This window comes from Paramormyrops kingsleyae, chromosome 14 (assembly GCF_048594095.1).
Source record: "Paramormyrops kingsleyae isolate MSU_618 chromosome 14, PKINGS_0.4, whole genome shotgun sequence".
In the NCBI taxonomy this organism is placed as follows: domain Eukaryota; kingdom Metazoa; phylum Chordata; class Actinopteri; order Osteoglossiformes; family Mormyridae; genus Paramormyrops; species Paramormyrops kingsleyae.
Window position 1 is genome coordinate 4,656,153 of NC_132810.1, and position 27,811 is coordinate 4,683,963.

Genomic DNA, 27,811 nt, shown 5'->3' on the forward strand with positions numbered 1-27,811 from the left:
GATAAGAGGTCACGTGACCAGGTTTGGTAAATGACACCTCAATCCTCTATGCAAATGAGAATTGTTATCCTGAATTTGATTACATAGGAGGAGTGACATTCGCAGTATCAGAGGAAGACACATTGCTGCAGAGTGCAGACCAGAATAAAGGTTTGGATCTGTGTTTCTGTTTTGTTGTAAATCGAGTGCATGCATATGGTTGTCATTTCAGGTCCGACTGAAAATAATGTAAATAGCTACAGTGCTCTGTCTGCATTTTTAAATTTGGGACAGAATGTCACAAAAAACTAACACAATGTGCTGAATAGAAATGAATGCCTGCAAGACAACTGCCAGCCTTATGTGTAATGTAACAAAAATTAAAATTTTGAGTTAATTGGGTGCCTCTGCCTTATCCAGTTACTAGCTGTGGGAAGCATTTACATTTTGTGTCAGAAGTCACAAGGAGTGGTTACTATCTCAGAAATTCCTACACTAAATTAATGTTTTGTGTGTGAGCTGTTACTCAAACAAGCAAATTAGATTTTTTGTTACACATCTAAAATACGGAAACACTGGAGTATATGTCTGCAGGTTAGAGCTGGATGTGCTGGAAAGTATTTTTATTTGTATATGACTTAAGGGCAGCAGGTAGAGAAGCAGTAATGTGCAATTATGTCAAAAAACATCTGTTTTGTGCAATTGTAGTCCTGTGGGGGCCTGTCACTATAAATCCTGAACTGGTTTCTATTCATAACCATGGTGTTTCCTGTCCAACAGGCAAGATTGCATGGCCCTGTGATTGGCTATAATAATAATAATTTATAAATCTGTCCAACGATGTGTGCATCATCTTTTACTGTATGCATTGTTTTTATATAGTTTCAGATGATGCAGAAACAACCTGATGGTTTTTTGGTAAGGGCTTTAGTATATTTCGTAGTGAATGGCTTCTTCATAGTCAATAGCAGCTGACAAGGTGATGGCGGTTAGCGCATTGAAAGGGAAATAAACCTTAACTAGAATAAACGTTGCTCAATGCTGTTTGCCATTCCTTCCGCATAGAGCTAGTAGAAAGCTTTAATACATCATACCAAATTATTTAATTGTCACGAGTAGTAAAAAAAAAACGTTAAATCAAAGTGAATCGTACATGCATGTTTGTCTGGAAACTGTCCCTTACCTAGCGGAATATTAAGCTTGGTGTAATTTAATTGTGTCTCATTGAGCACGCGCTTAAACGGACGTAGATACGGCACATGCGTCGTACCTACTAACCAACGCTGGTTTCCTAAGCAACGGCCGGTCTGTTTGCCGTGTGAGTTTAATTCCACTTTCAAGGTATTCTGTAGGGGCAAGTAACTGACTTTTACTAAATGACATGCTTACATGAATGCTAAATATGACGAGTGAATGAAATGACAATATTGCCGTAGAATATTTCATTTTGCAACGCTTTGAGGGGTTTCACGTGGCGTCGTGTCATGTGACTTGGGGTGAGAGGTCGCGCGCAGTCTGCTTCCGGAAAAAATGGCTGCTCCCGCGAAGAAGGTTTTCGAGCTCTTCGTTAACAAAGTACCATGGACTGTCGCAAACAGTGAGTATCGGTGCACATTTAAATATTCCACCCAGTTCAAGGGTGGTGTGCCGTTACATTTAACGTGAAGTGATTTATGGAGTCTGCATGTTTACAAAGAAATGATCAATGTCACCTTGCTTGCTTGACGGCTCGCCGGCATGTTTCAGGTAAAACGTGTTAGAATTTAGAATCTTTGATAGACTGTTGCGGTCGTCACTGTCAATCTGTTGTGGGGCGGATGTTGCCGGGTTGTTCTAATTGTTAAGTATTTGTACATTTTCATTTTAACTTAATGGAACGCAAAAATAACGAATTCGGGTATGTCACGTGTGGCTAATTTACGAGTATGCATCTTATGCTGAGCAAGAATATAAATGGCTGCATTTTGTGTTTTACTCCCATTTTCCAGCAGTTCGAAAAAAAAAAAATCAGGATATTTTGTGGGCGTACCAAGCGCGTATGTCTTTCAGATATTACCAAATAAAAAGTTATTTATGCATTCGTAATCCATATACCAGGGGTGTCGAACTCCAGTCCCGGGGGGGCGGAGCCCTGTGTAACTTAGCTCGTTCCCAGTTCCACCACAAATTTATCAGCTGTGGGCTTGTGGTAATTAGCACAAGGAGGTGCAAGGAGTTGAATCAGGTGTGTTAAATGAAGGGAAACCCAAAAATGTGCAGGGCTCCAGCCCTCCAGGACTGGAGTTTGACACCCCTGCCATATACAGTACAAGAGTAACATCAACCTGCTGATTGAGCAACTTGATTGCTACACAGGTGTGCTTTATTTTGACTACAATAATATGGCAATTTAAATTGTGCAGTTTTTGTTAAATAAAACAATGCCCCAGGCACCTCAAGTTTTGCAAGGCCGTGCCATTGGCATGTTGGGTGCAGGGATGTCCACCAGAGCTGTTAGCAGAGCCATGAATGCCCACTTCCTCACCAAAAGCCATCTCTCTGGATCAGCAAAGTGATTTCACTTTTGGGCCCTTGAGCAAGCTTAACCCCCAGTTTCTTCGGGGGCTGCGTTCTCAATTATACAGCACTTGGTATGAAAGTGTCTGTTAAATAAAATGCACATGACATGTCAACCATTGAGCATCTTTGGGATGCTCTGAATCAGTGCACCAATAATGGAGAACTTCACAATGAACTTGGAACAGTGGCACAACATTCCAGAGGTCATAAGCTACAACCTGATCGACTCTGAAGAGATGCTGCAGTGCTACAGCCAAACGATGCCAGACACGAATGTGGGGAATCTTTTTTCTTGACCCAACTTATTTTAGGGGAATTTGTCACCAAAAGAGCCTAATGCATTCCATTTATTTATTTCCTTTCAGTCAGTTTTGTCAGTATATTTATTTATTTATTTATTTTGCAGAGGAAATGAGGGAATACTTCGGGCAGTTTGGTCAGATAAAAAGATGTCTTCTTCCTTTTGTAAGTAGTTGTCTTCAGTGTAATCAGAAAATATGTTGCCGTGTTCTTCAGTGAAACTGATTGTCTAATTCATTGCACAGGACAAGGACACTGGTTTTCACAAAGGATTCTGCTGGGTCAGTTTTACCTCTGAAGAGGGGCTTTTTAATGCGCTACAGAAAGACCCACACATTATAGAAGAGACAAAGGTAAGTTCGGTCACAAGCCAGCACCAGATTATCGCTCTGCTACTGTAAGCGTCTCCCATGTATATTATGCAAGTTAAAACTGTCATATTAACTTGATTTTCTTTTCACAGCTTCAGGTTGGTAGAAATAGACAATCTGTACCCCGAAGATTGATCGGAGAAGTGGAGGAAAGCTGAATGTCTGTTGTTATTGAGAAATTGTAAACCAGTATATGTGATCTGACAAAATGTGTAACTGTTCACTGGTTTATTGTAAATATTTATCACCAAGCAAAATAAAGTCCCTGGACTTATCGTACCCTGCATGTTTCATTGTTATTGCACACATTCACTGTTTCTCAGCTTCCAGTTATGCACGTGATCCTTTCATTCAATACTGACAAATGACTTCCACTGACTTTTATGGGGGATGGTGTATTCAGATCTCCAGCTTTTCTTTTGACTGAAGTGTATCGTTCCTGTGACTGTCAGGACACCACAGAGGTCAGTAGGAAAGTCCAGCCATATGCATGGACCCCCTTTGTATGTGAGGCTAAATCTCCAAGACTGTAGATCTTTCTCTGTCCTCAAGAACCAGCATTTTTTTTTTTAAGTCCGTAAGCTATCATACAAATTTTTGCACACTTTCCTAGGTACTTCAATATCATTGTTTTGTTGGAAACATAATTATATCTTAATTGTTTGCTTTGACTGGACTGAGTATTCCTCTAACAATAATTATCATAGATGATGATATAAATTACTTTTATTTGTACAGGAAGTATAGCCAAATTTATCCTTATGGAATGCTTGGCTTTATATGTGCGCTTGCATTGTTTTGATTGAATATGCGAACAGGAGTTACGTGTACTACATTGACCAGCATGACGTGCGAGGCAACATGCGCAGTGACGTCCCTAGCGGCTACGTACATACTGACATGCGCAGTCTCAGTAATGTAGCTTGTGTTAGGTAAGAGGTCGCGGAAAGCCGGTGAGTGAATGGAAATTATTGCAGTTGTCCACGCGAAACCTTGCAGCCTTCGTACATCGATTTAAAAAATAATTTTTGAATTGAGGAAAAATATGTAACTGAGTAGTTTATACTGGTTTGGTAAATTCGTATCGTGAAGTGACATTACATTGATTATGAAACCTATTGGGTAACGTAGTCGATGTCACCTGGACCTCCCGGTTACTCAGCATGGCCAAGCCCCCGTGATGCCACGTTTCCGCCCTGTATCCCACCTGTCGTCTGTCCTGCCCCGTCTGACTTTGTCCTTACCTGTAGGATATCCATTAAAAACGCTGAATATGTTTCGTTTTTAACACAAAACCGCACATCATCACCGTGCCGGTGTTCTGTTGAGTTGAGGTACTTTGTCCAGTTAGGCTACCGTAGTGCTAATCGATAGCCCTAACCCTAACCCTGATCCCCCAAAAACCCCTAAAACCTGACCCTATTCCCAAAACGGTGGAACTGCACATTCGCAGAAAGGCTCGGTATCACGTCTCGATAGGTAGCTCAACTGGTCAAAACACCCGGAGATCAATGAAACATACTGAGGTTACTTCTGTAACGTCAAACAATTTATTTGCTTAGTTTTGACAGGACCTTAAAAAAATCGTCACGTTTTGCATGTTCAGATGTGATTTTTAAAAATAACTACAAATTTATGCAACTGAAGCTATTTTGAAATTTCAGAAAATGGAAATTTGGAAATGTTGGTTTATTTTCAAGGGGACGATGAGTGATTTCCAGATGTTATTAGCCACTAAAACAAACTTCGGAATGGTTTTGTGTACCGTTTATATTTTAGACTGAACCCTCTTCATCTCAAAATAGGACAGTAAAATGATTGCATATCTCACTTATACATATCTTGGAAAATTAAAATGTTTATTATTTATAACTAAATTACTTGATATTTAAATGCACATTTACCACATCGTTTACATTTTGTCCCTTAAGTAATTCGGAAATGATTGATCAGTACCTAACGCCTTAATTTGCAGCGAAGCGACGTCCCGGCCGCTTGTGGTTTGCCGGCCTCCGTGGGCCGATCCGCCCGGTGACTCCGCCGCCAGTCCCTCACCTCCATCATCCGCTTTACGGCGCCGCCATGGCTGGCCGCCTGCTCAAAGTGTCGTCCGCCGCCGCCGCGCTGCTCGCTTCCTCCGGCCTCTACCTTTACGGCAAACACCTGGACCCCAGCGACGTCAGCGTGGTTAGGTTTGGCAGAGCCGCAGCCACGGTAGGTCATCTAATACGGATACAAACAAACTGGCTCACGTATTCAGTAATGGTGCATATCTAACACATCTGATATAATTTCATACTTTGGTTAATCTCCCTTCTACAGAATTTCGTGTCATAATGAAAAGTCTAGCTAAAACCCTCCCTTACTGCCTGTTTGTCCTTCAGACTCTGCATACTTACATTGGGTAGTACTGACGGCCTACACTTGGCTTTCTGTGTCCTTTAAGCTGCCCCCCCCCCCCCCCCCCAAGTTAAGGCCAGTATGGCCGGATTCACTTGACCAGCCTATGGTTCACTGTCCTTCTTTTCTACATATTTCACACATATCCGTTCCCATTGAAATCTGTCAAACTGACAGGTCCTCCCGTCTTAATCTCGCTGTTGTCTTTAGACTGCAGTTATCAGCTATGATTACCTCACTTCCCTCCGAAATGTGCAATACGGTACAGAGGAATACTGGGCTCTGAAATCCAAGGTAAGATCCATTTTTTTTTCCCTTAAATCGTTCGGGGGTTGTGCATCTCACAGATAAGGGGCCAATACGTGTCCGTCTTTATGGGATTAATGCGTCACAATTTTCTGCAGTTAATCTGTGGTGTGTGTGCCGCATTTCGTGTAAGTGAAAACGGGATTGAGCACAGGCCCCACGCAGGGCAAAGTTCTGCGTGTAAGCACTTCATGTGGCCACAGCTGGGCCATTCTGAGGTCACGGGATTATTGTGGCAGCCATGTGAGGCCTCACTACCTTACACCCGGTATTATGGCAGGAATAAATGCACACGCATGTGCGGCTGGCCTCGAATACTGCATTGCCTGTCCCAGAAGAGCCTGCAAACAGGTGTCTCAGTGCACAGCATGTCATATAGTGTGTCAGTTTGATGTCAGAGGGCTTTAATAATGCTTACGCTAGCTGGAAGAAATGCCCCGTTTGGAGACTTTTATTACTTCATTATTTAAAAACCCACTTTAAGGAATGTGTCCTGTATGAGAGTGTAAGACCACACCCTCCATAGTGTTTGAGTAACATGCCCCAAACATAAACTGTGAGCACACTTATGCAGTGGTTTTCTTTTTTTTCTGAAACAAATTCCCAGTCATTGTCGCCAGCCGGCCAGTTGTGCTTCTTGAGCGTCGCACAGGCCCGCCTCTCTTCCCCGCAGGCTCCGCCCAGAAAGCCCCGCCCAGAAAGCCTCGCCCAGCGGCGCAGGTGTGGAGGGGAGCCGCTGACCCCTGAAGAACGCGGCCAGGCCAGCCCTGGAGCGTGCAGCTCGCCGTGTTCCCGCGGGCAGCCGTCACGTCTGGCTGCTCGCGCTGATTAGAATTAATGGCCCTGATTTAATCCAGACAGCTGATCAGTTTCTCGATGGCTGTGAAGCCCTTGTCACATTGCTGTGTGAAACACTGTGACATCAGCTGCTGTGTTGTGGTTATTAGGCACAAGAGAAAGTGAGGATTATTAAAGATAGATAATTAAGTAAGGATAGATTATTGCATTATGTGATCTGGACTCTGTTCTGCCCAATATAGTACTTAGGATGCTGGATGTCTATCTTGTTCCTGTTCTATGGTCTGGATCGTTATGTATGGACAGGATCCTGCATGTCTCGCCTGTTCCTGTTCTACAGTACGGACAGTATCCTGGATCTCTGGCTTGTACTTGTGCTCCCCACCAGCTGACCTCCTGGCCCCCTCTGCCTTTTAAAGCTTTTGCTCACGAGCAGTTATCTCACCGCACGTAAAAGTCGTGTGTACAGAGGGCAGCAGGAGATGTAGAGAGCTTTTCAGAGCTAATTATGATTTTAGCAGATTGCCAGTGGGCGGGCATTACTTCCTCCCGCTCACGTGTTCTGCCGTCAGTGTCGAGAGCGTGTCTGATGGCTTCCAAGGTTGTTGTTCCCTGCCACCCCCCCCACCCCCCCCCTGCCCTCCCCACACAGGATCCGCTGCTGATTTTTCCTCCTCCTGGATTAAAGAGCCATTTCTCGTGAGCGAGCGCAATCCACGTGCTTAAACGGATGAGTACTTTGCCGTGGTGTATCGCCCGTGCTCATGCGTGCCGGCGGCCTGCGGGGGGCAGCAGACTCGCGGTGAGCTGCTGAGCCCTTCCTTGCCTGGCAGATCTCATGTTCATCCATAGAGCAGGCTGTGAAATGGCCGCCGGGGGGAGGGCCCTCAGCCCGTCAGCCAATCGTAGCGGGGGGGTCCACCACCATGCTCCGGTTGCCGGTTGACCCGACATAGAGAAGGCGACTGTCGGTGCTTCGAGGGAGGCTAAACGCAGCCCATAAATGCGATGGCTGTCTGCTGTATCTAATGCCGACTGAGATGCGGATCTCTGTGAGGGGGAGGTGGGGTCTTGGCATCTGATGTGGTAAATGTAGCCTGGCAAGCGCATGTAGCTGTATTAGGGGGCATAACCAAGTCCCGCAGGCAGGGCGTGGTGCATGGCGGTGTGGGGGATGGGAGTGCCAGCCTGCAGAGTCATCAGACGAGCAAGACTCCCTCCTCCTAACGTCACGTGGAGTAAAGGTGTGACTCAGGTGGGATTTCTCCCAAACCATGTGGACAAAAACCAGGCCTCTGTGGATTCACTTCAGTTCAGTTTATTTTTATATAGCGCCTTTCACAACAGTCGCCCCCCAAGCCGCTTTACATGGATGTGTTGTGATACTTTCCTGCATCATTTATGCAGCATAATTCAAAACCAGGGAATACGGAAGACAAAGAAATGGAAGAAAGAAAGCCAGATGACAATGGGGGAGAGGGAGGTTTTTGTGAAGGCAGGGTCAGATTGTCCTTGGAGCAATCGGGGTTAAACGCTGTGCTCAGGGGCCCAATGGCAAAATTCTTCTGCCAGCCACAGGACTCGAACAAGCAACCTTCTGACTGCAGGCATGACTGCCCCCCGCCATCTTTGAGCATTAGTCACGTACTGTGCTGCTGCATACAGGCTGAGTGGCTGTTTGTGCACTTACCTCACTATCAGGCATTAAAGCCAAACGATCCTGGCCCCCATTAATACCGGGAAGCTGGTAATGGGCTCTGAGCTCGTTCCAGCGCTAGCTCCCGGGACCCTGCTGCAGCCCCGCCCCCTATTTATTAGTTAATCTCAACTCAATGATGTCATTAATTACTTGGCTCTGATACCCAAGTTAAAAACCCCTGATGTCGCTGGCTGATAGTAAATGCCGTTTCCATGACTAATCTTGATTAATGGTCAGAGTCATTGAAAAGAAGATGAAGGTCGAGAGGGTTTATTTCGCGTCCTTTTTGGTGATTATTAATATGGACCCATTCTGGTTGTTTGTCATGGGTGTTTAAATGTATTCGCTTCATTATGGTGGGTCGTGTCGCTGGTCGCAGGGACCTCTGTGCTCTGCTGAGATTGGGATGACGTTTTCTGGATGACTGCAGGAGTAAGAGAAGCATTCTATGACCTCAGGTAAGGGGTCTGCTGTCCCTTTGCACAGTTCTCCTGCAGGAAGTGTTATTTCGGCCCAACAGGCTTCTGTTTTCCTACATCCAGAGCTGCCAGCTACAGCAGGACATGGAAACTCCGTACTGTAGGGAAGAATTTGTGCACAATTTGATTCTCCCCTTCTGGACGGGGTGTGATCCTCCTTATTCTTCTGCTTTGGTTCTCCCATTCGGACTGAGTTTGATTCTCCTCGTTTGGGGCACCCATTCTGTCTGGGTTCAGTTCCCCCTATTCTCCTAGTTTGGTTCTCCCATTTTGGATATGGGTTGATCCTCTTTATTCTCCTGGTTTGGCACTCCCATTCTGTCTGTGCTCGATTCCCCTTATTCTCCTGCTTTTGATAGTTCCTTCTGGCCTGGTTCGATTCCCCCTTATGGTTTGGATAGGTCTTTCTGGCCTGGTTCGATTCCCCCTTATGGTTTGGATAGGTCCTTCTGGCCTGGTTCGATTCCCCCTTATGGTTTGGATAGGTCTTTCTGGCCTGGTTCGATTCCCCCTTATGGTTTGGATAGGTCCTTCTGGCCTGGTTCGATTCCCCGTTATGGTTTGGATAGGTCCTTCTGGCCTGGTTCGATTCCCCCTTATGGTTTGGATAGGTCTTTCTGGCCTGGTTCGATTCCCAGTTATGGTTTGGATAGGTCCTTCTTGCCTGGTTTGATTCCCCGTTATGGTTTGGATAGGTCCTTCTGGCCTGGTTCGATTCCCCGTTATGGTTTGGATAGGTCCTTCTGGCCTGGTTCGATTCCCCGTTATGGTTTGGATAGGTCCTTCTGGCCTGGTTCGATTCCCCCTTATGGTTTGGATAGGTCCTTCTGGCCTGGTTCGATTCCCCCTTATGGTTTGGATAGGTCCTTCTGGCCTGGGTCGATTCCCCGTTATGGTTTGCTCGTTTCTGCTTCAGCGTCATGGCCGTAATGGGGGTGTCAGTGGGAGCTGTGCTTTATTCCCGCCCCATCAGTCCTGCTGTGTGTCTATATGGAGATCTCCGCCTGTATGAGGGACACGCTTGGGTTTGATGCCTAAATGGCCATTAGGATGTGGTCATCTTGCCTTTTTGCGGTAGCTTGGCACTGCAGTGCTGTCAGCCTTGTTTCACCATGTGCCACATTCCCATCAATGTGTCATGAGATATTCGTCACCAGCTGTTAGTCTCGCTGCCGCTCAGCACGCTAATTTGGCTACCGCGACTCGCGCCTGACCCCCCCAGTTCCCTAAGATGCCCTCTGCCGACCCCAAGGGACACAGTGCTAATTATGCCCCTCAAACGCCAAATCTCGTGATGGCTGCCTAACACATTCAGCTCAGGAATCGTGGGCAGCGATGAGGACATCACCGTGTCTGCTGGGCTTGAGGAAGTTCAGACGTGTCTGCTGTGTCCACAAGCAGGGTGCTTCGTTCAGATGGCTTTACTAAATGTCACGCTTTAAACGCCGCAGCTGCAGTCTCCTGAAGAGCTGAGGAATGGACCTGATTTCTGTTCTCCTTAGAGAGAACACCCGGAAGTGAGAGGCCCTGCGATCTCACTGGTGATTTATCTAGTCTTTGATGTGTACCATTTAACAGCTGTATTCACTTGTGAGAGATGCAGTGTATTTTCATGGAACAGAAACACCCTTAAAGGGAGGTAATGACACATTCGTAATGAAGGATTTCCTTTGAAGCCAGCGTTGTAAGTCTGCCTTTGATGTGATAGTATGTCATGTTTTTTTGCCTAAATCTCAGGGGTGTTTGAAGTCGATAATTGTGAGGGATGGTGTTCGGGACGCCGAAGACTTCCTGTTTCCTGCTGGGTTTGTGTGGCCAGCTGCTCTCCCGCCTGCTGGGTATGGCTGTCATGGCCACGCCTCCAGCCCAGATCTTCCGCTCTCGACACGCCCCCTAGAATGATGGTAGCTGGACCTGGCCGGTGGCAGTCAATTTCACTTAGCCTTTTGGCTGGTTCTGGAGCTGTTCTGTGGGGACACCCCGTGGATATTGATCCCCTGGGTAGCTGGTCTCTGATCGGCAAGGAGGCGCGCAGGAAAACACTCTCTGAATGCCTAATTATGTGAGGCAGGAGATCCTTGCTGCCATTTGAGGCACAAAGATGAGAGACAGGGCTGCAGCTAATGCTAATGCCGCCATTAGCGGACAGAGTAAGGGAACAGGTGTTATTGTGAGTGTTCGCTGGAGGTGCGTTTTCCCGTCGGTGCGGCCGACAGTCTGTCCGTGAGGAGCTCAGCCTTGACAAAGATGGGCTGCTGTAATTAGCTTTCTGGACACTGACTGGCTGTTGTTTGTGGGATATAACTTAAATCATAATGCTAGTCTGCTCCTATAAATGTCTAGCATGTTATAATTAAGGGTGGCTCAACGCGTAGCTCTGCTGCACCATACCTCCAAGGTTGAGGGTTCGAATCTCATCTTTGCTGTGTCTGTATCACTTTTGCGTGCTCTCCCTCTATGACCAGGATAATTGGATTGGTCATAATTCTGAAGACGGAGTGGTGGTTCTGAGGCTAAGGATCAATGCCAGCTACTCAGAAGGTTGCTGGTTCGAATTCCACAAATGCCAGGAGTGATCCTACTCTGTTGGGCCCTTGAGCAAGGCCCTTAACATGCTTTGTTCTGGGAATGATGTTAATGTACACCCAGCCCTACAAGCAGGTCCTCCAACTTACAGGGAAATTTGGGGGTTGGTGGCAGGATTGGCACTCCAAGGGTTGGTGGCAGGATTGGCACTCCAGCCGCTGGAAAAAAGCTCACGCTGGTCCATTTGGATGAGTGTGGTGCTGAGGTATCACCCACCCCAGGGCTGCACTCAGGTTCTCAGGTGGTTTGTCATGTGGTGGGTGCAGCAACGTGCTGTAATCGCCGCATGCTGCTTATCTGTTTCTCTGATAATTCCGGTATTTGTCAGACCTTATTCCATAGAATCGTTTAATTTGCTTTCTTGCTCTTTGAGGTAGCTGAAATCTTGGTTGTGGAGTTTTTCCTGGTCCAGACTGATAAGCAAATGATAACCTTTGTATGGGGGCTGTATGATTTTCCTGTGCTACCAGGGACAGACTCTCCCAGATCAGACCCCAATATAAGCACACATACTGTACATGTGTTTGGCTGCTTGAGTGGGCATTGTCGGAAAAGGTGTCTCCGCAGTTACTCTCTCTGCCACTAGATGGCAGCACTGGCTAAAGTCCTGCCAGGTGTGACCAGATGTGGGTGCTGCTTTCCTTGGGTCGGGTTTTCCGTAAGAGCAGAGCAGGCTCTCCTCAGTGCAGGGAACCCTGGCTTAGTGCATCCAAAACTGGCACTGTTAACCTCTCACACCGGCTTCTCCGCACTGTTAGAGGAAGAGGAAATGATTCATTTCACAGTCAATGGCCAGTAAATTTATTATACTGTACCCATTATAGAGCAGCTATATTTGGAAGTTAAAATGTTTTCAGTCATTCGAGGCCTGTCATTATTCCAGGTATATCATGCTTGCATATGGTTTTATTAGGGTTCATTTTAGTTTCTCCTCTACATCGGTGTACAGTGTATTTACTGCTCCTGCAGTCTTGCAGCCGTCTCTTTTTGGACTTCAGGAGTATCTTCTATTCCTCGCTGGCTGCTTTCCTGTCCTGTTTGAAAGACCTTCCCTCCTTTCAGCCTTTTTTTGTCCTAGTTTGAGCTCGCATGATTTCTGATTCTGGTCTTTCTGGCTCCTCGGTCCATAACCTTTAGACTATGGGTTTCCAATCTTTTGATGTCTGTGGATGGGTTTACGTTGTAAAAAAAAATAAAAAATTTTTTAAAATGTCGCGGACTCGTAAAATGTACCGCTGGTTTTATCTGCGATTTTAATCAGTTTAGCTGTTTGCATTTTTTCAGGTGTGAGCGGAATGTGCAAATGTGAGGCATTGTGAAAAATTGAAAATATATAGTTTTGGAAATTAACCAACCCCCCAGTAACACCCCCTCCTTCTGTGGTCCCATGGAATACCAGCTGCAGACCAGGGGTTGTAAAGCCCTACTGTAGAGTAGTGTTTCCCAGTCCAGTCCTCCGGGACCAACATCCGGTCCTCGTTTTTGTTCCCTCCCAGCTCCTGAAACATGGACTGTCTGGCAGGGAGCTGGGAGGGAGCAAAAACGTGGACCGGATGTTGGTCCCGGAGGACTGGACTGGGAATCACTGCTTCAGAGAACTGAATGCTGGAGGGCATCTGTCAGTATGATGGTTGGAGTGACTGTCAGGGCAGAAAAGGCCAAGAGCATCCAAACTGAGGGGTAGATCTTCGGCACCGATCGTGTTTTTAAAAGGCATTAAGAAAGCCGATAAAACAAGCCAAAGCGCCCTCTTTGGCTGATTTGGGTTCAGAGGTGAGGGGAGTCTGGTGATTTGATGGTATTAAATCGTTAACTAATAGGGTTCGCTTAATACCACATGAATAAATTTGCTTTGGAGTTTGCAAAATAAAATCTTCTAACATGTTTCCCCATCTCTGTGCTGCCTGGGCCTGGCCTCTCAGCTGCCATTGACATCTGTTAGGTAATGCACTACAGCAGAGTGCTTTAATTACTTCTGGAAATGGAGGGCTGAGGCCTGGAGACTCTCTGAACCCATCTGACTACATTTCGTCTGTCTGTTGGTCCCGGCAGCTGGGCTTCTTCGTCTGAGGGTCGCAGACCACACTGCATTTTGCCCCTGTGTGTGGAGCTGCCAGCTTTCCCTTGTATGCCATCATCTAAAGCAGTGTTTCCCAGTCCGGTCCTCGGCAACCCACAGCTGGTCCATGTTTTTGCTACTGGGAGCTTGGAGGGAGCAAAAATGTGGACTGTCTGTGGCTCGCCAAGGACTGGATTGGGAAACGCTGATCTAAAGTGACCAATATACTTGTGTTCAGGGTGTCGGGGCCCGAGGTTAACTGACCGCTCCCAAGGCATGCAGACCTTGTACGGTTCAGAAATAAAAGGATGGGTTTTGTGAGAACTGTAGCTGGGAGTGGTGCAGCAGCCATCTGGAGGAGCCCCTTGCTGGAAGCTCGCGATGAAGCTGTCCACTCTGAAACATCACCCGTAAGCACCGAGCCCAAGCTTCAGCCGTCTGGTCCGAAAGCTGTTAATTCACCTGAGCAATTCTGGGCTGAAATTGCTTGTTTGATAGAATGGGGTGTGATTTTCTTTAATAACCTAAGAAGGTAGGAAAAGCTGTTTCTTGACAATAACTGCAGAAAAGGACAGTAATTGATGTAAGCACAATTTCACATCTGTTTGTTTTGGTGGTAAATGAAAGAGGCACATTTACAGAGATGAACAATAGAGGTGCCCCTAAGACCGGGTTCTGCAGATAGTTATGGACCCGACTGGCCTCATCATCTTGGGACTGAAAAGTGTTCCGTTTGTAATTGAAATTCAGGGCTTGATGTGAAGATTGTCTTAGGTAGGCCTAAGGTGAATTGCTCTGTTCATTGCAAACTGCTCTTTGGTGAACGCTGCATGGGCACACAAGGTCTGAACTTCATATAACAAAAATGCATGCTTCTCTGAACGTAATTCATCTGATATTCATCTGCGCTGAGAGATTCCTCCCTATAGTGTCGGCTGCTGGCTAGCTGCGTGGTCTTTGGCGGTCAGATGAGGGGTGTCAGCTAGCCGTGTGGTCTTTTGCGGTCAGGTGAGGGGTGTCGGCTAGCCACACGGTCTTTGGCGGTCAGGTGAGGGGCGTCGGCTAGCCACGCTGCCTTTTACGGTCAGGTGAGGGGTGTCGGCTAGCCACACGGTCTTTTACGGTCAGGTGAGGGGCGTCGGCTAGCCACGCTGCCTTTTACGGTCAGGTGAGGGGCGTTGGCTAGCCACGCTGCCTTTTACGGTCAGGTGAGGGGCGTTGGCTAGCCACGCTGCCTTTTACGGTCAGGTGAGGGGTGTCGGCTAGCCACGCGGCCTTTTACGGGCAGGTGAGGGGCGTCGGATTATCTACGCAGTCTTTTACGGTCAGGTGAGGGGCGTTGGCGAGCCACGCGGTCAAGTGAGGGGCGTCATTTAATCATGTGGTCTAGGTCGATTTGAATGGTTTGGTGGCTATATGAATGCTGCTTTGGTTGGCTGTTGAAAGCCTTCTCTATGTTCCATAACACGTCTGCCGTTGATTAAGCCGGATCCTGCCTCCCCCACCAAGAAATGTTTGTGAGGCACCTGACCCAGCTGAGGTGGGCGTGGTGCTGAGTGTAGCTAGGTGGGGGGTGGGGGTGGGGGGTGATGTCAGCTCCCTGGGAGGGTTTCAGTGCTGAAGGGGCCTGAAGTTACTGATGCGTGACAGTCAAATGCAGAGCATGAAATTTACTGTGGCTGAGAGCTAAATTGCCACTGTTCAGTCTCCCTCTCTCTCTTTCTCTCTCCATTCTCACGTTTGACATTCAGCCCTTCGCTCGTGTTCCGTTTCCCGTTTCCATTGTGATGGGAGGTTGGCATTGCCATAAAAATGGGTTATATATCTGAGGCCGCTTTTTAAGCCTCCCCGAAGAAAACAGCCTTGAACAGAATTCATTCGGCACTAAATGTGATTGTTAATGGACGTGTGGTGGAAGCCGGGTGGCTTGGGGTCGAAGAGATGTCATTAACCCTGTGACCTAATATTAGTTTTTATAATCTGCCTCTGAAGGCTGCTGGACTCCTTGGAACCCTCCTGCCTTCTCCGTGAGTGTTAACCGGAAAGTTCTCGTGCTCAGTTACGGAGCTGCTGGAGGATCCGGCCCAGGTGATGCAGGCCCGCCTCAGCCCTGCGCCTGAGACACCGTTTGCTGTCCATTCCTGTCAGATGGAAAATTTCAGTGGTCCAGCCAGATCAGGGCAGGTTTATTCCCTGAGCTCCGGACATGACTGACTGTGATTGTGTCAGACGTCTCTGCTCCCCTTACGGCCAAGCTGGCCGTTTTGCCGCAGATTTTAGGTTTGTGTTATGCCGATTGTTATGTTTTGTGTGTTTTTGGCGTTTGTGGTGATTCTTTTTGTCTTATCCTCCCTGCACCACATGGCTTTCTGATAAGACTCCAGTATCTTCTCTGCTGCAGAAGGTCACAAGCTGGGATTATTAAAGCTACTGTTTACAGTCCTCCCATTTGTATAGCAACATGGTATGCTCCACTCTGCCCCATTTGTATGGTCTGCTCCCCCGCTCATGCACGTCATCATGGTACACCCCTCCCCTGTTACTATCTCTCACCATGGTACGTTCCATTGGTGTTGGCTTGCATCTCCTTTAGGAAGTCAGTGTGTGATGTGTGACCCTGTCATCTTTTAACTTCTAACCATACCCATGCGTAGTCCTTGGTTGAGACTTGAGCCGTGTTCAGCATTAGCACAGACCCCCCTCCACTGAGCGCGCTCGGTCCCCGAGTCCTCCGGGGCACATGGGTCTGATCCTGAGCGGCCGTGCCCAGGGCGTTCGCCTCTAATGGCCGGCTTGTCCCCATGGGCAGTTCTCTTCACCCACTGTCAGGCAGGTGTACCTCCCCTCTCTCCTGCCAGGTGGCTCTCGGCCAAACGCGGGCGGTCAGAACAGATCAGCGTGCAGTCCGATCTGGCTGGGGATTAGGCGAGGAGCTCCATACAAGGCCCGTGGTACCTTTCCGGAACTGAGAATGACGTCCGAATGTCAGTGTGTTTGCGTACGTGACATGTTGCCGAAGAAGGCTTCATGGAACTCTGTCGATCTTCATGCTCAGCGTTTCCCAGCAATCCTTGCTTGTGGACATAATTGCTTATGAACGTTAAAATGTGCTTATTAGGAAGGCGTGTCGGGGAGCTTATTGCAGTGGTCCTGATGATCCCAGACAGGCCTGTCACTCCGACAAGAGAATGCCAGGGGGACTGGAATGTAATGATGTTATTGTGGGACAGCCCCTGAGAGCGGCATGTGTGAATTCCTCGCTCGTGCTCACCTGGGAATCCATGGGCGTTTGGTGGTATGTCATTAGCACTACAGCGAGGTGCGATTGCTGGCGAGTGACCACGGAGGGTTCATCTCTGTGTGAGAGGGGACCTCCTATTAGAGTTCTGTTCAATTTTTCATACCATCCAACTGTGCAGACATTATACCGTGGTATATGGTATTTTAATGATATTTTCAAAATCAGCGCTATTCTGGTATTTAGAAATCCTGGTGGTCTTTTGGAATTGACACGTAGAACAAAAAAATGTATGTTGCGGACAGGAAACCGGAGCCCAACGAACACAATTTGGATTTACAGGTCTCTTGGTTGGTATATCTGAAAGTTCGTAAGTTGAAAGCTCGTAAGTAGAGGAGTATCTGTATGCAGTTTGCCCTATTATTGTGGATGTCTCATTTGAAAATGGCTGCACAGAAGCACAGCGCGTGGGGAGGCTGCAGCTGAGAAGTGTCCCCTCACTCCAGTGAGCCCAGCATTCACGTCCGGTGCACGAGCAGTCCACAGATTGAGCAGCTTCATTTGAGCTTATCTCTTAGGAATCCTACCCTGCCTGCACAGTTGGCTCGTGGGAGTTTTTCTTACGCTGAAATGTTCTATGGGCAGAATGAAAAATGATTGGTTCAGAGAGAGAACCAATCAGAATGTAGAGGAGGTGGGACCAAGACATCTGGTTGGTTGGTCCCACCTCCTTCAGTTGCAGTCTGTTTGGTTACTGTACAGTCTGATTGGTTCAGAGAAATAACCAATCATTTTTCGTTCTGCCCTCAGAACAAAGAGAAGTGTAAGTAAAACTTCCAATAGCACTGAAGCGAAACCCAGTAAAAGCTCTGCTCAGAATGATGTCATGGATACATGATTATGGACCCTTGCTCACGACTGCAGCTTCTACATATTACAAGAAGACGTTACATGAATAAACACTGAATTAAAAAAAAATATCTGAATTTATTGTTCGGTTTTCACTCCTCAATCGTGCTTTGTCCTAGCTGCTATGCCCTGCCAGAACACGTGTGTGTGAAACTACAATAAAATGACGTGACCTGAAGAGCTGTAAAACACTGTTATGGGCAGCAATGAGGCCCCCCTGTGTCAGCACTCATTTAAACAAGTGGGAAAAGTACTGTGCTTATTTTAACACCGCCGCTTTCATGGTTTCGGGCTGAAGCAGGAAATCAAGGACCTTCCTCCTGGTCGTGGTTAAGCTCGTGAGCAGTTTGCTGTTGGCGTAATTGATTTTCTTTACGCTATCAAAAGGTAATTGGATGTAATGAGATGGACAGCAGTCCTTGCATTGTTCATCGCCAAGCCTGCAAACTGACGCTTCTATTGGCACAGCTCTCTTTCTCGACCAGGGTGACCATGCAAACTGGTAGAGGCCGATTGTCGGGACGCTGGTATTACAGGGCAGGTGCAGGATGTTCATCTACCGTAATAACCAGGGCAAGGCACATTTTTGCTAAGCTCCCTGACAATCATGCCTGCCTGTATTTTTCTGTTGTAGTTGCAGCTATGCAGTGTCCTGTGGATGATCTCAGTTCTGCGTTCTCAGTAATTGGGAGCATGGTTTCAGCGATGCATTTTTCTCTGGCTCACAGACCATGAAATGACTGTAATCAATGCAGACACCACTGAAAGTCAGCTAAATGATGAATTGTGGTAAAATGGGACACTCCGTAAGCCAGTGTCATGATGAATGTACCCCTCACTTACGACGGTAACTGTAAACTTCACTGCTCCGTGATCAGCGTGACGCTGCTCGACAAGCCGCTGACTTCTCCATCATACCCCGGAGTCCGTGGAAGCAGTGAGATATACAGCTCTGCACTGTAATTTGGGATGACCTCTGTCAGCCAGTAGTAAAACAGTGGTTTTTAACTCCAGTCTTCCGCACCCACTGTTGGCTAATTGAGAGGTCATCCCAGAATCCCACATCCACACCGGCCCTCCATGGGACAGGTTCCCGATCCCTGGTCTAACCTCTGCTGAGGCCTCCATCTGCAGAAGGGCTTTTAGGTGACCGAGCGGGACTGCATGACACAGGCAGACAGAGTCTTGTTACCTGCAAGTAGCTAAAAACAGGTCGAAAGTGAATTGGTCTCTTTTAATTGGCTAACAGCTGGGTGGCTACCAGGCCTCATAAATTGATTGGACGGGATCTGCATCTACATCTGTGCGCTGGGTCCACAGGAGCGCTGCTCTGACTCAGGGCTTTTTGTTTTGTTTTTTTTTTTTTTTTTTTTGAACTGGGGCTGCTATTACAGCATTTGACCACTAGGCAACAGTGTCTGTCAGGACATGCGATTAAGTGGATAATGAGAGAGTACGGGTACCTTTCCCCATCCTTCGACGTACGCTGATCTGCTGGCCGGGCCCGGCGCTGACGTGAAGGTCCAGCCTCGTGACCTGACCCGCTGCCCTCTTCGCCACGCAGGTTCACCGGCGCTCGGCAGAACGCCTCAGAGACCTGTGCTGTGCCAATAGGGGCACCTTCATAAAGGTGGGCCAGCACCTGGGCGCCCTGGACTACCTGCTCCCGGAGGAGTACACCAGCGTGCTGAGAGAGCTGCACAGTCGCTCCCCGCAGAGTTCCATCGCCGAGGTCCAGCAGGTCATCCGGGAGGACCTGGGCAAGGAGGTACAGCAAGCGTGCACCAGCGCAGGCCTGTCTAATGTACAGATGGCTGCGCTTGCACCCACGCACATACATGGGTGTAACACACCGTTTGTGGCTATATTGGGGGGGGCGGTTACCGGCTGTGGCTCTGCTGGGGAGGGGAGGCTGTAAGCTTAGTCACCCTCTGGCTGGCCTCCATACTAGTGCATACTGATGGGATCAGAGGTCAAGGGTCAGAAGGGCGTGTCAGAGAGCTGGGGGGGGGGGGGGGGAGCATCACTGCATGATGAGGCTTTTTACTCCTTGTCTGCTTGGGTCCCGGATTTCAGCCAATAACTGTTTCCAAAGGTTAACCTCAACAAGGGGAAGTTTTCACACTTTGCTGGGTGTGCTTGTTCAGGAGCAGTTTGTCGCCATCTGTGCGTTGTGTTTTATCTATTCTTTATAAATAGCTTGGTGGTTCCTTCATCATGGACAGGGCAGAACCTCCCCGCGCCAAGGGACGGACGGACAGGCAGGCAGGGAGACAGGAAGATGGACAGACAGGCAGAAAGATGACAGACAGGAAGATAGTCAGACAAGCGAGAAGGCAGGCAGGGAGAGGGACAAACAGGGAGGCTTTCACTCAGGCTGCTCGCTTTTTCAGGTACTTTGTACATTACAAAACGATAAGTTTGGCTCTTAGTAGCAGAAGAGGCCACTAGACCGGCCCACAGGGATGTAAGTGGCAGTGTGCGGATCCTTGCTGATCTGTGAGGTTGTTCACGTCATGCTTGTACTGTGGACCATGTTGTGCCTCATGGATTTCCATCCTTTCGCATCTGTTTGTTTCTCTGAAGCCAATCCGACGTTTTCTGTATTTGTTTGCTGTGGGACCCCTGCGGGTTCGTGTCCCTTGGTTCAGCTGTGTGTCCTTCCCAGATGTTGCGTTCAGTGACACAGCTGGACAGCGGACTGGTGCCAGGGTCTATGGTGCGCTGGCTTAACAACGTGCCAGGCGCCTGCCGTCCCGGAGAATGTCGCTCAGCAACCCCACACACACACACACACGCTAACCCCACTTAGTTTGAGGTTTGAGTTGTGGGTTTTATCAGGAAGTGATGTCGTCAGAGTGCGGTGTTATGTCAGCGTAATAAACATTCACTTTCTGCCGTTAAATCCCTCGGCCCCCGAGCACAGCCCGCACTGCCTATTTATAGATGCTTCCATCTTCTTCCAGGCCCTCATCCCCTCCTCTCAGCTTCTTTTTAAATAAACGAAAGCTTTGCAGCCTCTGTGCGAGGCGTCCTTCAGGAAAGGACACGTCATCCCCAGCGCTTGACTGCAATGAGAGCTCCTGCTGCTGGATGGGGAGGAGCCAGGGCCACCAGTGTGATCCCAGCGTGGCCCCCAGGGGCCGGCGGGGGCCTCATCCTGACAGGTCGCCCTGCCCGGGACGCCGGTCGGAACAGGAACGTAGGTGTGCGCGTGTTAAATGGCCGTGAGAGCTGCCGTATGTGGGGATCCCTCTGCCAGCCTCCCCAGAGGTCAGCCAGGTGTGGGGGGCAGGGGGGGGGGGTGCCTGTCAGACTGATGGAGGGTGACTCCCATCAAATGTGTCACTGTGGAGCTGGGGTTGCCGCGTTCCCGGCGCCATGGCAACCAGCTGCATGTACGAGCGCACTCAATTTCCCGGATGCCGAGCGTGATGCGTGTCGGCGCACGGGCCAGTTTTCTCATTTTCAGCTCCGGTGGCTGCCGTGTGGGGGGAGGCGAGGCGCCCGCGACGTATCTCTCTCTCGGCCTGCTGCTGGAGGGCTGCCGCTTGGCCTGTTGGGAAAAGGGCCCTTCTGGGCTGTGCTTTGTCATCATCTGGGGTGGGGGTGGGGGTGAGGGGTGAAGCTCCAAAGGGTATAGGCCAGACCCAGAAGCCCAGCAAGCTTTTTGAAGAATGGGCTCATCTCCCCTGGATCCAGGCAGGTGTCGGTCTCTGGGGCAACTGGCAGAAAGCGTGGCCAGGAATCTTCCTCCAGAGTGTGCGCTGTTCTCGCTAGATGTGGAGGTGAGGGGTGGGGCAGCAGACCAGCCTGGTGCCAGACAGGAGACCCCCCTGGCTGAGTCATGAGTCAGAACTGGCACCGAAACCCCTACTCTCCCAGGACACCCCTTCATAACCCCGTACCTCCAGGCTGGCTTGAGGATTCTGCTGCTCATCAGACAGAGAGCTCTGGGTTCGATGAAGGTAAAGCTCCGAGCCAGTCCAGCTTCCCGTTCATGACAGTGTAACGACCTGGACATGTGTGTTTACTGTGCAGGCTTATTGTCCCCAACGAAAACTATAAGACAACATTCTCGTAAACTGAAATATAGTAAGGAACGAAAATAACATTTGAAAAACTAAACGAAAATGATAAGTATTGCTTCCAAACCTACCTGAAAGAAAATGAAAACAAGTGGCAAATACTTTCTGTATTTAGCTAAAGTATTGATGCGTCTGTCTTTACCATTTACCATTAATAATACCTGGAATGTGTTTTGCCAATTTTGAGGACATTAGTAGCTAAAGTGCATTTATGTAGGATTGTCTAAAGATCAGACAAATTGAACTTTCAGTCTATTCCCTGAAATAAAATAACGAAAACATTAACTTAAAATGTATAAAAACTAAATCAATTTCTAGGCAGTTTTTATAGCTGTGTTAGGGTGTCACACCCAGTAGGTTGGCCTGTGTTGGTGCTGTGTTAGGGTGTGAAGCCCTGTAAGCTGGCCTGTGTGTATGCTGTGTTAGGGTGTGTTGCCCTGTAAGCTGGCCTGTGTGAGTGCTGTGTTAGGGTGTGTTGCCCTGTAAGCTGGCCTGTGTGAATGCTGTGTTAGGGTGTGTTGCCCTGTAAGCTGGCCTGTGTGTATGCTGTGTTAGGGTGTGAAGCCCTGTAAGCTGGCCTGTGTGTATGCTGTGTTAGGGTGTGTTGCCCTGTAAGCTGGCCTGTGTGAGTGCTGTGTTAGGGTGTGTTGCCCTGTAAGCTGGCCTGTGTGAATGCTGTGTTAGGGTGTGTTGCCCTGTAGGCTGGCCTGTGTGAGTGCTGTGTTAGGGTGTGAAGCCCTGTAAGCTGGCCTGTGTGAGTGCTGTGTTAGGGTGTGAAGCCCTGTAAGCTGGCCTGTGTGAGTGCTGTGTTAGGGTGTTTTGTCCTGTAGACTGGCCTGTGTGAGTGCTGTGTTAGGGTGTGAAGCCCTGTAAGCTGGCCTGTGTGAGTTCTGTATTAGGGTGTGTTGTCCTGTAGGCTGGCCTGTGTGAGTGCTGTGTTAGGGTGTGAAGCCTTGTAAGCTGGCCTGTGTGAGTGCTGTGTTAGGGTGTGAAGCCCTGTAAGCTGGCCTGTGTGAGTGCTGTGTTAGGGTGTGTTGTCCTGTAGGCTGGCCTGTGTGAGTGCTGTGTTAGGGTGTGAAGCCCTGTAAGCTGGCCTGTGTGAGTGCTGTGTTAGGGTGTGAAGCCCTGTAAGCTGGCCTGTGTGAGTGCTGTGTTAGGGTGTGAAGCCCTGTAGGCTGGCCTGTGTGAGTGCTGTGTTAGGGTGTGTTGCCCTGTAGGCTGACCTGTGTATGTGCTGTATTAGGGTGTGTTGTCCTGTAGGCTGGCCTGTGTGAGTGCTGTGTTAGGGTGTGAAGCCCTGTAAGCTGGCCTGTGTGAGTGCTGTGTTAGGGTGTGAAGCCCTGTAAGCTGGCCTGTGTGAGTACTGTGTTAGGGTGTGTTGCCCTGTAGGCTGGCCTGTGTGAGTGCTGTGTTAGGGTGTGTTGCCCTGTAGGCTGACCTGTGTATGTGCTGTGTTAGGGTGTGAAGCCCTGTAAGCTGGCCTGTGTGAGTACTGTGTTAGGGTGTGAAGCCCTGTAAGCTGGCCTGTGTGAGTGCTGTGTTAGGGTGTGAAGCCCTGTAAGCTGGCCTGTGTGAGTACTGTGTTAGGGTGTGAAGCCCTGTAAGCTGGCCTGTGTGAGTACTGTGTTAGGGTGTGTTGCCCTGTAGGCTGGCCTGTGTGAGTGCTGTGTTAGGGTGTGTTGCCCTGTAGGCTGACCTGTGTATGTGCTGTGTTAGGGTGTGTTGCCCTGTAGGCTGACCTGTGTATGTGCTGTGTTAGGGTTGTTGCCCTGTAGGCTGACCTGTGTATGTGCTGTGTTAGGGTGTGTTGCCCTGTAGGCTGACCTGTGTATGTGCTGTGTTAGGGTGTGTTGCCCTGTAGGCTGACCTGTGTATGTGCTGTGTTAGGGTGTGTTGCCCTGTAGGCTGGCCTGTGTATGTGCTGTGTTAGGGTGTGTGGTAGCTGCTCTCACTTTCTTTCGCTTCCCATCTCTCAGCACAGCAGAGAAGGAAGTCGTTTGAAAGAAAGCATGTGTACTAACATATGCCTCCCTGTGGTGTCGATCTGGCCTGCGCTCACTGAGCACTCAGTCAAGCTGCTGCTGGCGTTCCCGCGGACCACACCGCCTGCTTGGGGCAGCCGTCAAGATAAACTGCTAATCAAGGGGCTAATAAATAATAAATTCCGCATTCATCAGTGCATAATGGGCCGCGTTAGCTGTGGCTGCTCACAGTGTTCCATGTGCTCAAGTGTATAATTTATTAATTACTGACATTTAACCCCTCATATCCTTTTATCTCTGGTTTGCATTTCGCAGCCAAAATGACAGATTTCAGATGTTTTACTGGTTTTGTGCAGCTAACCCATTCAGTCCACACTCGTTAAAAAAGAACAACAGTTTATAAATGAATGGACAATAAGGGAACAGCAGTGCTCTGAAACACCTGAAACGCTCAGATGTTACCATCCACTTGTGGTGTGAGGAGAATGTATTTGTAGAATAACTGTTACTGTATTTCCCAAATGGGGAATACATATGGTTTTGGAACATGTCCGCCACCACAGTCACATTCTCGTTACTGCAATAACTCCAAAAGTATTTGACAGACAAATTTTATAAATATTAAAGCAACGCCACTTTGTGGCTGCAGAAAATGCTTAACTTTCTGAATATCATAACTAAAAAAGGATTTAATGGATCTTATTACCACATCACAAAAACATTATATGGGTTAAGACCTACAGCTGATTTAATTTCAAGACAAATTGCAACAAAATTGAAACAGCAGTACTATGTGGCAGTAGGCTTGTGCCGGTATTCGGTAATGCGATAAATCGCGGTAATGAATATGCACGATATTGTTATCGCGGGCACTTCAAAATACCGTGAAAAATAATAGATCCGAATTTATATTTTTAGAACGCGCATTAGCTTATTTCCATCAACCGCTTGAAGAAACACTGCGTATATGCTGCGCAGAACTGATGCGCACTCTGATGTAAACAATCCCCACATGTAGAAGCACTGTGTGCACGCAGTGCGCGCCGCCGCTGCCACCGCACTCTAATCCTCACACGAAGAAGAAGCATGGCGGAAGGAGAAACGCTGCCGACAATTTATCCCCCTTCAAAAAGGGTAAAGTCAGAGGTTTGGAAATATTTTGGGTTCCAAAAAAATGCAGAGGGATTGCTGATCGAAGACGGTTTCCCTTTGTGTAAAACATGTGGACGGAAAGTGGCTGCTAAACACGGGAACACGTCTAACATGTTCGCTCATATTCGCGACAACCATCCACTGCAATTCAGGGAGATAAAGGTAAGACACTTCATTTCTCATGCTGAATACCACATAAAACAACTATTTGAAAGACAGGATGGCAAAATTACGTTAACTTATTTCCATTTGCTGCATGTTGCTTGCTTCCATGTAACGTTAGTTTAAGAGTTAGCATGAACTCCACTTGCTACACTTAAGTTTGCGTCTCGTATTTTAACAACAAAATACAATACTCAGCTAAAAGTAAGTTCTGTAATTAATAATGGAAGTTAGGCAGAATAATTTGATTTTAATTTAAAAAAGGAATGCAACACAATCATACATTTTCACACAGTGCGAGTAAACTTGATGTTTACATGTTTACAAGAGAGTACAAGTAAAGTGCAAAACTTAAGCTCATCATCGTGTGTTTTCTATTACTAAAATAGTATGAAATGACAGATGCATTTAGTTGAAAGTTGGAACTTGGGTTATTTTTAATCTAAAAACAAAAAAACGAAAATTTACTTTGCTTGTAATTAGGGGTGGAGCCGAACCCGAATACGGTATTCGGAAAGGCACAAATAATGTGTTTTTTACGAATACTTATTTCGAACAAATACTTAAAAAAATATTTGTATTCGGGAACAAGAAAAACTTTATATCAAAAAGCTGCGTTTCCTCTTGAGACCGCAGTGCATGCCCGGATGAGTGAGTGAGTTCAGGAGTCGGGGGGGGGGGGGGGGGGTTGTAAAAGAGGTGACTGACACAGGCTGCTCCACACAGTAACAGAGAAGGCTCGGCTGAGCGAAAAAAGACTTAACTATCACTATTTCTTAAATCTATTTAAAAACATATAACAAATGTTGTTCTTTTGCAGTTTGCACATTCACTTTGATATAATTGCTCAAGTTTACTTTTATATTGTGTATTGTTTTATTTATATTTATTTGTATTTAAATGTTTGAAGTACTTTTAGTTAATTAAAAAGTTATTAAAGTTACTAAGTTGATGAAACTGAAGTTTTTTGTGTTTTTTTACCTGTTTCTCTTGTAAAATTACAATATCGTGATAATACCGTATACCGTGATAAAAGCTCAATCAATTAATCGCAGCATGAAAATGTGATACCGGCACATGCCTATGTGGCAGCAAAGGAAGAAAAGTGCAGCTGCAGAAGACACTTCATCTTGTGAACTCAGTGTCTGGATGGATCTTCCCAGGAACATTGTATAGGTGATGAACTGGGTCTGGGATAAATCACACCAAACCTGAAGCAGTATCATGTGGTGGCGCATTAAAGGACAGCCATAGATGTTGATATGCAGAAATATTTTTGGAGAGAGTATGTAGCGGGCTAGAGATTGTGGATGTTGGGGTATGGGAGGAGTAGGGGTTAGGTAGTTGGTTTGGTCTGGCGGTTACCAGCTTGATGCTGTGCATCCTCCTACCAGCTATTCCAGGCCTGAGAACAGCCTGATTTACTCTGAGCTTTGTTGCCGAAGATGGGGCTGTGATCTTCTGGGCCGACCTCACAGCCCTCCGTAAGGCTCCACCACATCATACCATGACACCGCTGCTGAGGTCACTGTCAGACAGATGTGCAGTAGGACTCCCCGAGTGTGGCCTTGCTCGTCCCTTCTTTCCTTTGTTGACTTGGTCGGCAGAGTCGTTTCACCGTTGGGTTCTTGAGTGAGGCCCTTAATCCCGATTACTCCAGGGACTGGTTATCCCTGCTTTTTTCAATTACATGTTACTTCAGATAAAAGGCTCTGCTAAGTAAATATTTGTGAAGTGAAGGCTCCGGCAGGCTCCGGCAGGCTCCGGCAGGCTCCGGTGAGGATTGGTCTCTGCCCACATTGGTCCATCTCAGATCTGCAGCCTTGAGGAGCTTGAAGTTGCTGACGGTTTTACCTGGAGAGCCATCTGTGGTGGTGACTGCTGCTGCCCCCCCCCCTTGAAGTTCTGCATAATGTACTGGTTTATTGATGCTCTGTGTGGGTCTGTTGTGACATCACCTCATCAGCTCCTGGAAGTGGATTCCTTATTACAGGCGAGATGTAGGGTTGCAAAATTCTAGGAATATTCTTGTTAATTCCCATACTTTCCCGTTAATTCCCATGGAAAGTTTCTAATGTGGAATATTTCCAAAATTCCCCAGCTTAACTTCCCATGGAACGGAAAGTTTCAGGAAACTTTCCAGAAATTTTCCAGCCCTTTGCAACCCTAGCGAGATGTTCCTCCAAGGATGGTGTTCAAGGGCCAGAGAGCGACAGCGTCACCCGCTGCACTGTTGCTCTGGCGTATGAACTTTAGGGAGAGTCTGGTACAAGGCTGTGCCTCATTAGCAGTTGACCTGGCTTGATTCATTGCACCTCCATGGCTTTTCGATGAAAGGACGATGGCTGGCAGGAGTAGCAGTATTCGGGATCGACTTTGATGCATAGGATCTTAAATGGTGCAGATTTATTAAGGCAAAAAGATAACATTGAATCTTTAAAGTACTAATCTGTTTTTATGTGGATTATGAGCTGTCCAGCTGGGTCTGTTTTCCCGTTCATAGAGTTCACACTGCCTGCTTTACAGCCAGTGTGCTCCGTGATTTACATCCCAAACAGGAGCGCGGCCTCGACGGGCGGGGGGGATCGCCAGTCAGACCCCTTCCTCGAGGTCAGAGACATTTCCCATTTCTTCACACACTTTCACATTTCACGGACCTGTTGGTCTGTAAGCCTTTCATTTACCTTATAGCCTGATCTGCTTTCTCTGAAGAACAAACAGATGTGAAAAGGCAGGAGATGCAG

At 47.8% G+C, this 27,811-nt stretch overlaps 2 protein-coding genes across 9 annotated transcripts in view; both read left to right on the plus strand.

The window, feature by feature from the left end:
* The first annotated feature begins 1,288 nt into the window (after positions 1–1,288).
* On the plus strand, positions 1,289–3,488 carry slirp (SRA stem-loop interacting RNA binding protein). Its single transcript, XM_023828833.2, has 4 exons — positions 1,289–1,576; positions 2,945–3,003; positions 3,084–3,191; positions 3,302–3,488. The coding sequence occupies exons 1-4, from the start codon at positions 1,510–1,512 to the stop codon at positions 3,365–3,367; spliced, it is 300 nt and encodes a 99-aa protein (XP_023684601.1). The 5' UTR covers positions 1,289–1,509; the 3' UTR covers positions 3,368–3,488.
* A 643-nt stretch (positions 3,489–4,131) lies between these two features.
* adck1 (aarF domain containing kinase 1) overlaps positions 4,132–27,811 on the plus strand; it is a 62,000-nt gene continuing 38,320 nt past the window's right edge. For 5 of the 8 annotated variants that reach the window (XR_002840288.2, XR_011982551.1, XM_023828829.2 and 2 more), the window contains exons 1-5: positions 4,132–4,162; positions 5,185–5,423; positions 5,820–5,903; positions 19,248–19,451; positions 19,909–20,076. Coding sequence is in view for 6 of the 8 variants with exons in the window: in XM_023828829.2 (XP_023684597.2) it covers positions 5,292–5,423; positions 5,820–5,903; positions 19,248–19,451; positions 19,909–20,076 (588 nt within the window). In the remaining 2 variants the exon portion in view is untranslated. Of the gene's footprint in view, positions 4,163–4,620; positions 4,689–5,184; positions 5,424–5,819; positions 5,904–19,247; positions 19,452–19,908; positions 20,077–27,811 lie in introns of those variants that run through there. The other 3 variants (XM_023828830.2, XM_023828831.2, XM_072699111.1) reach the window with 3 other exon arrangements.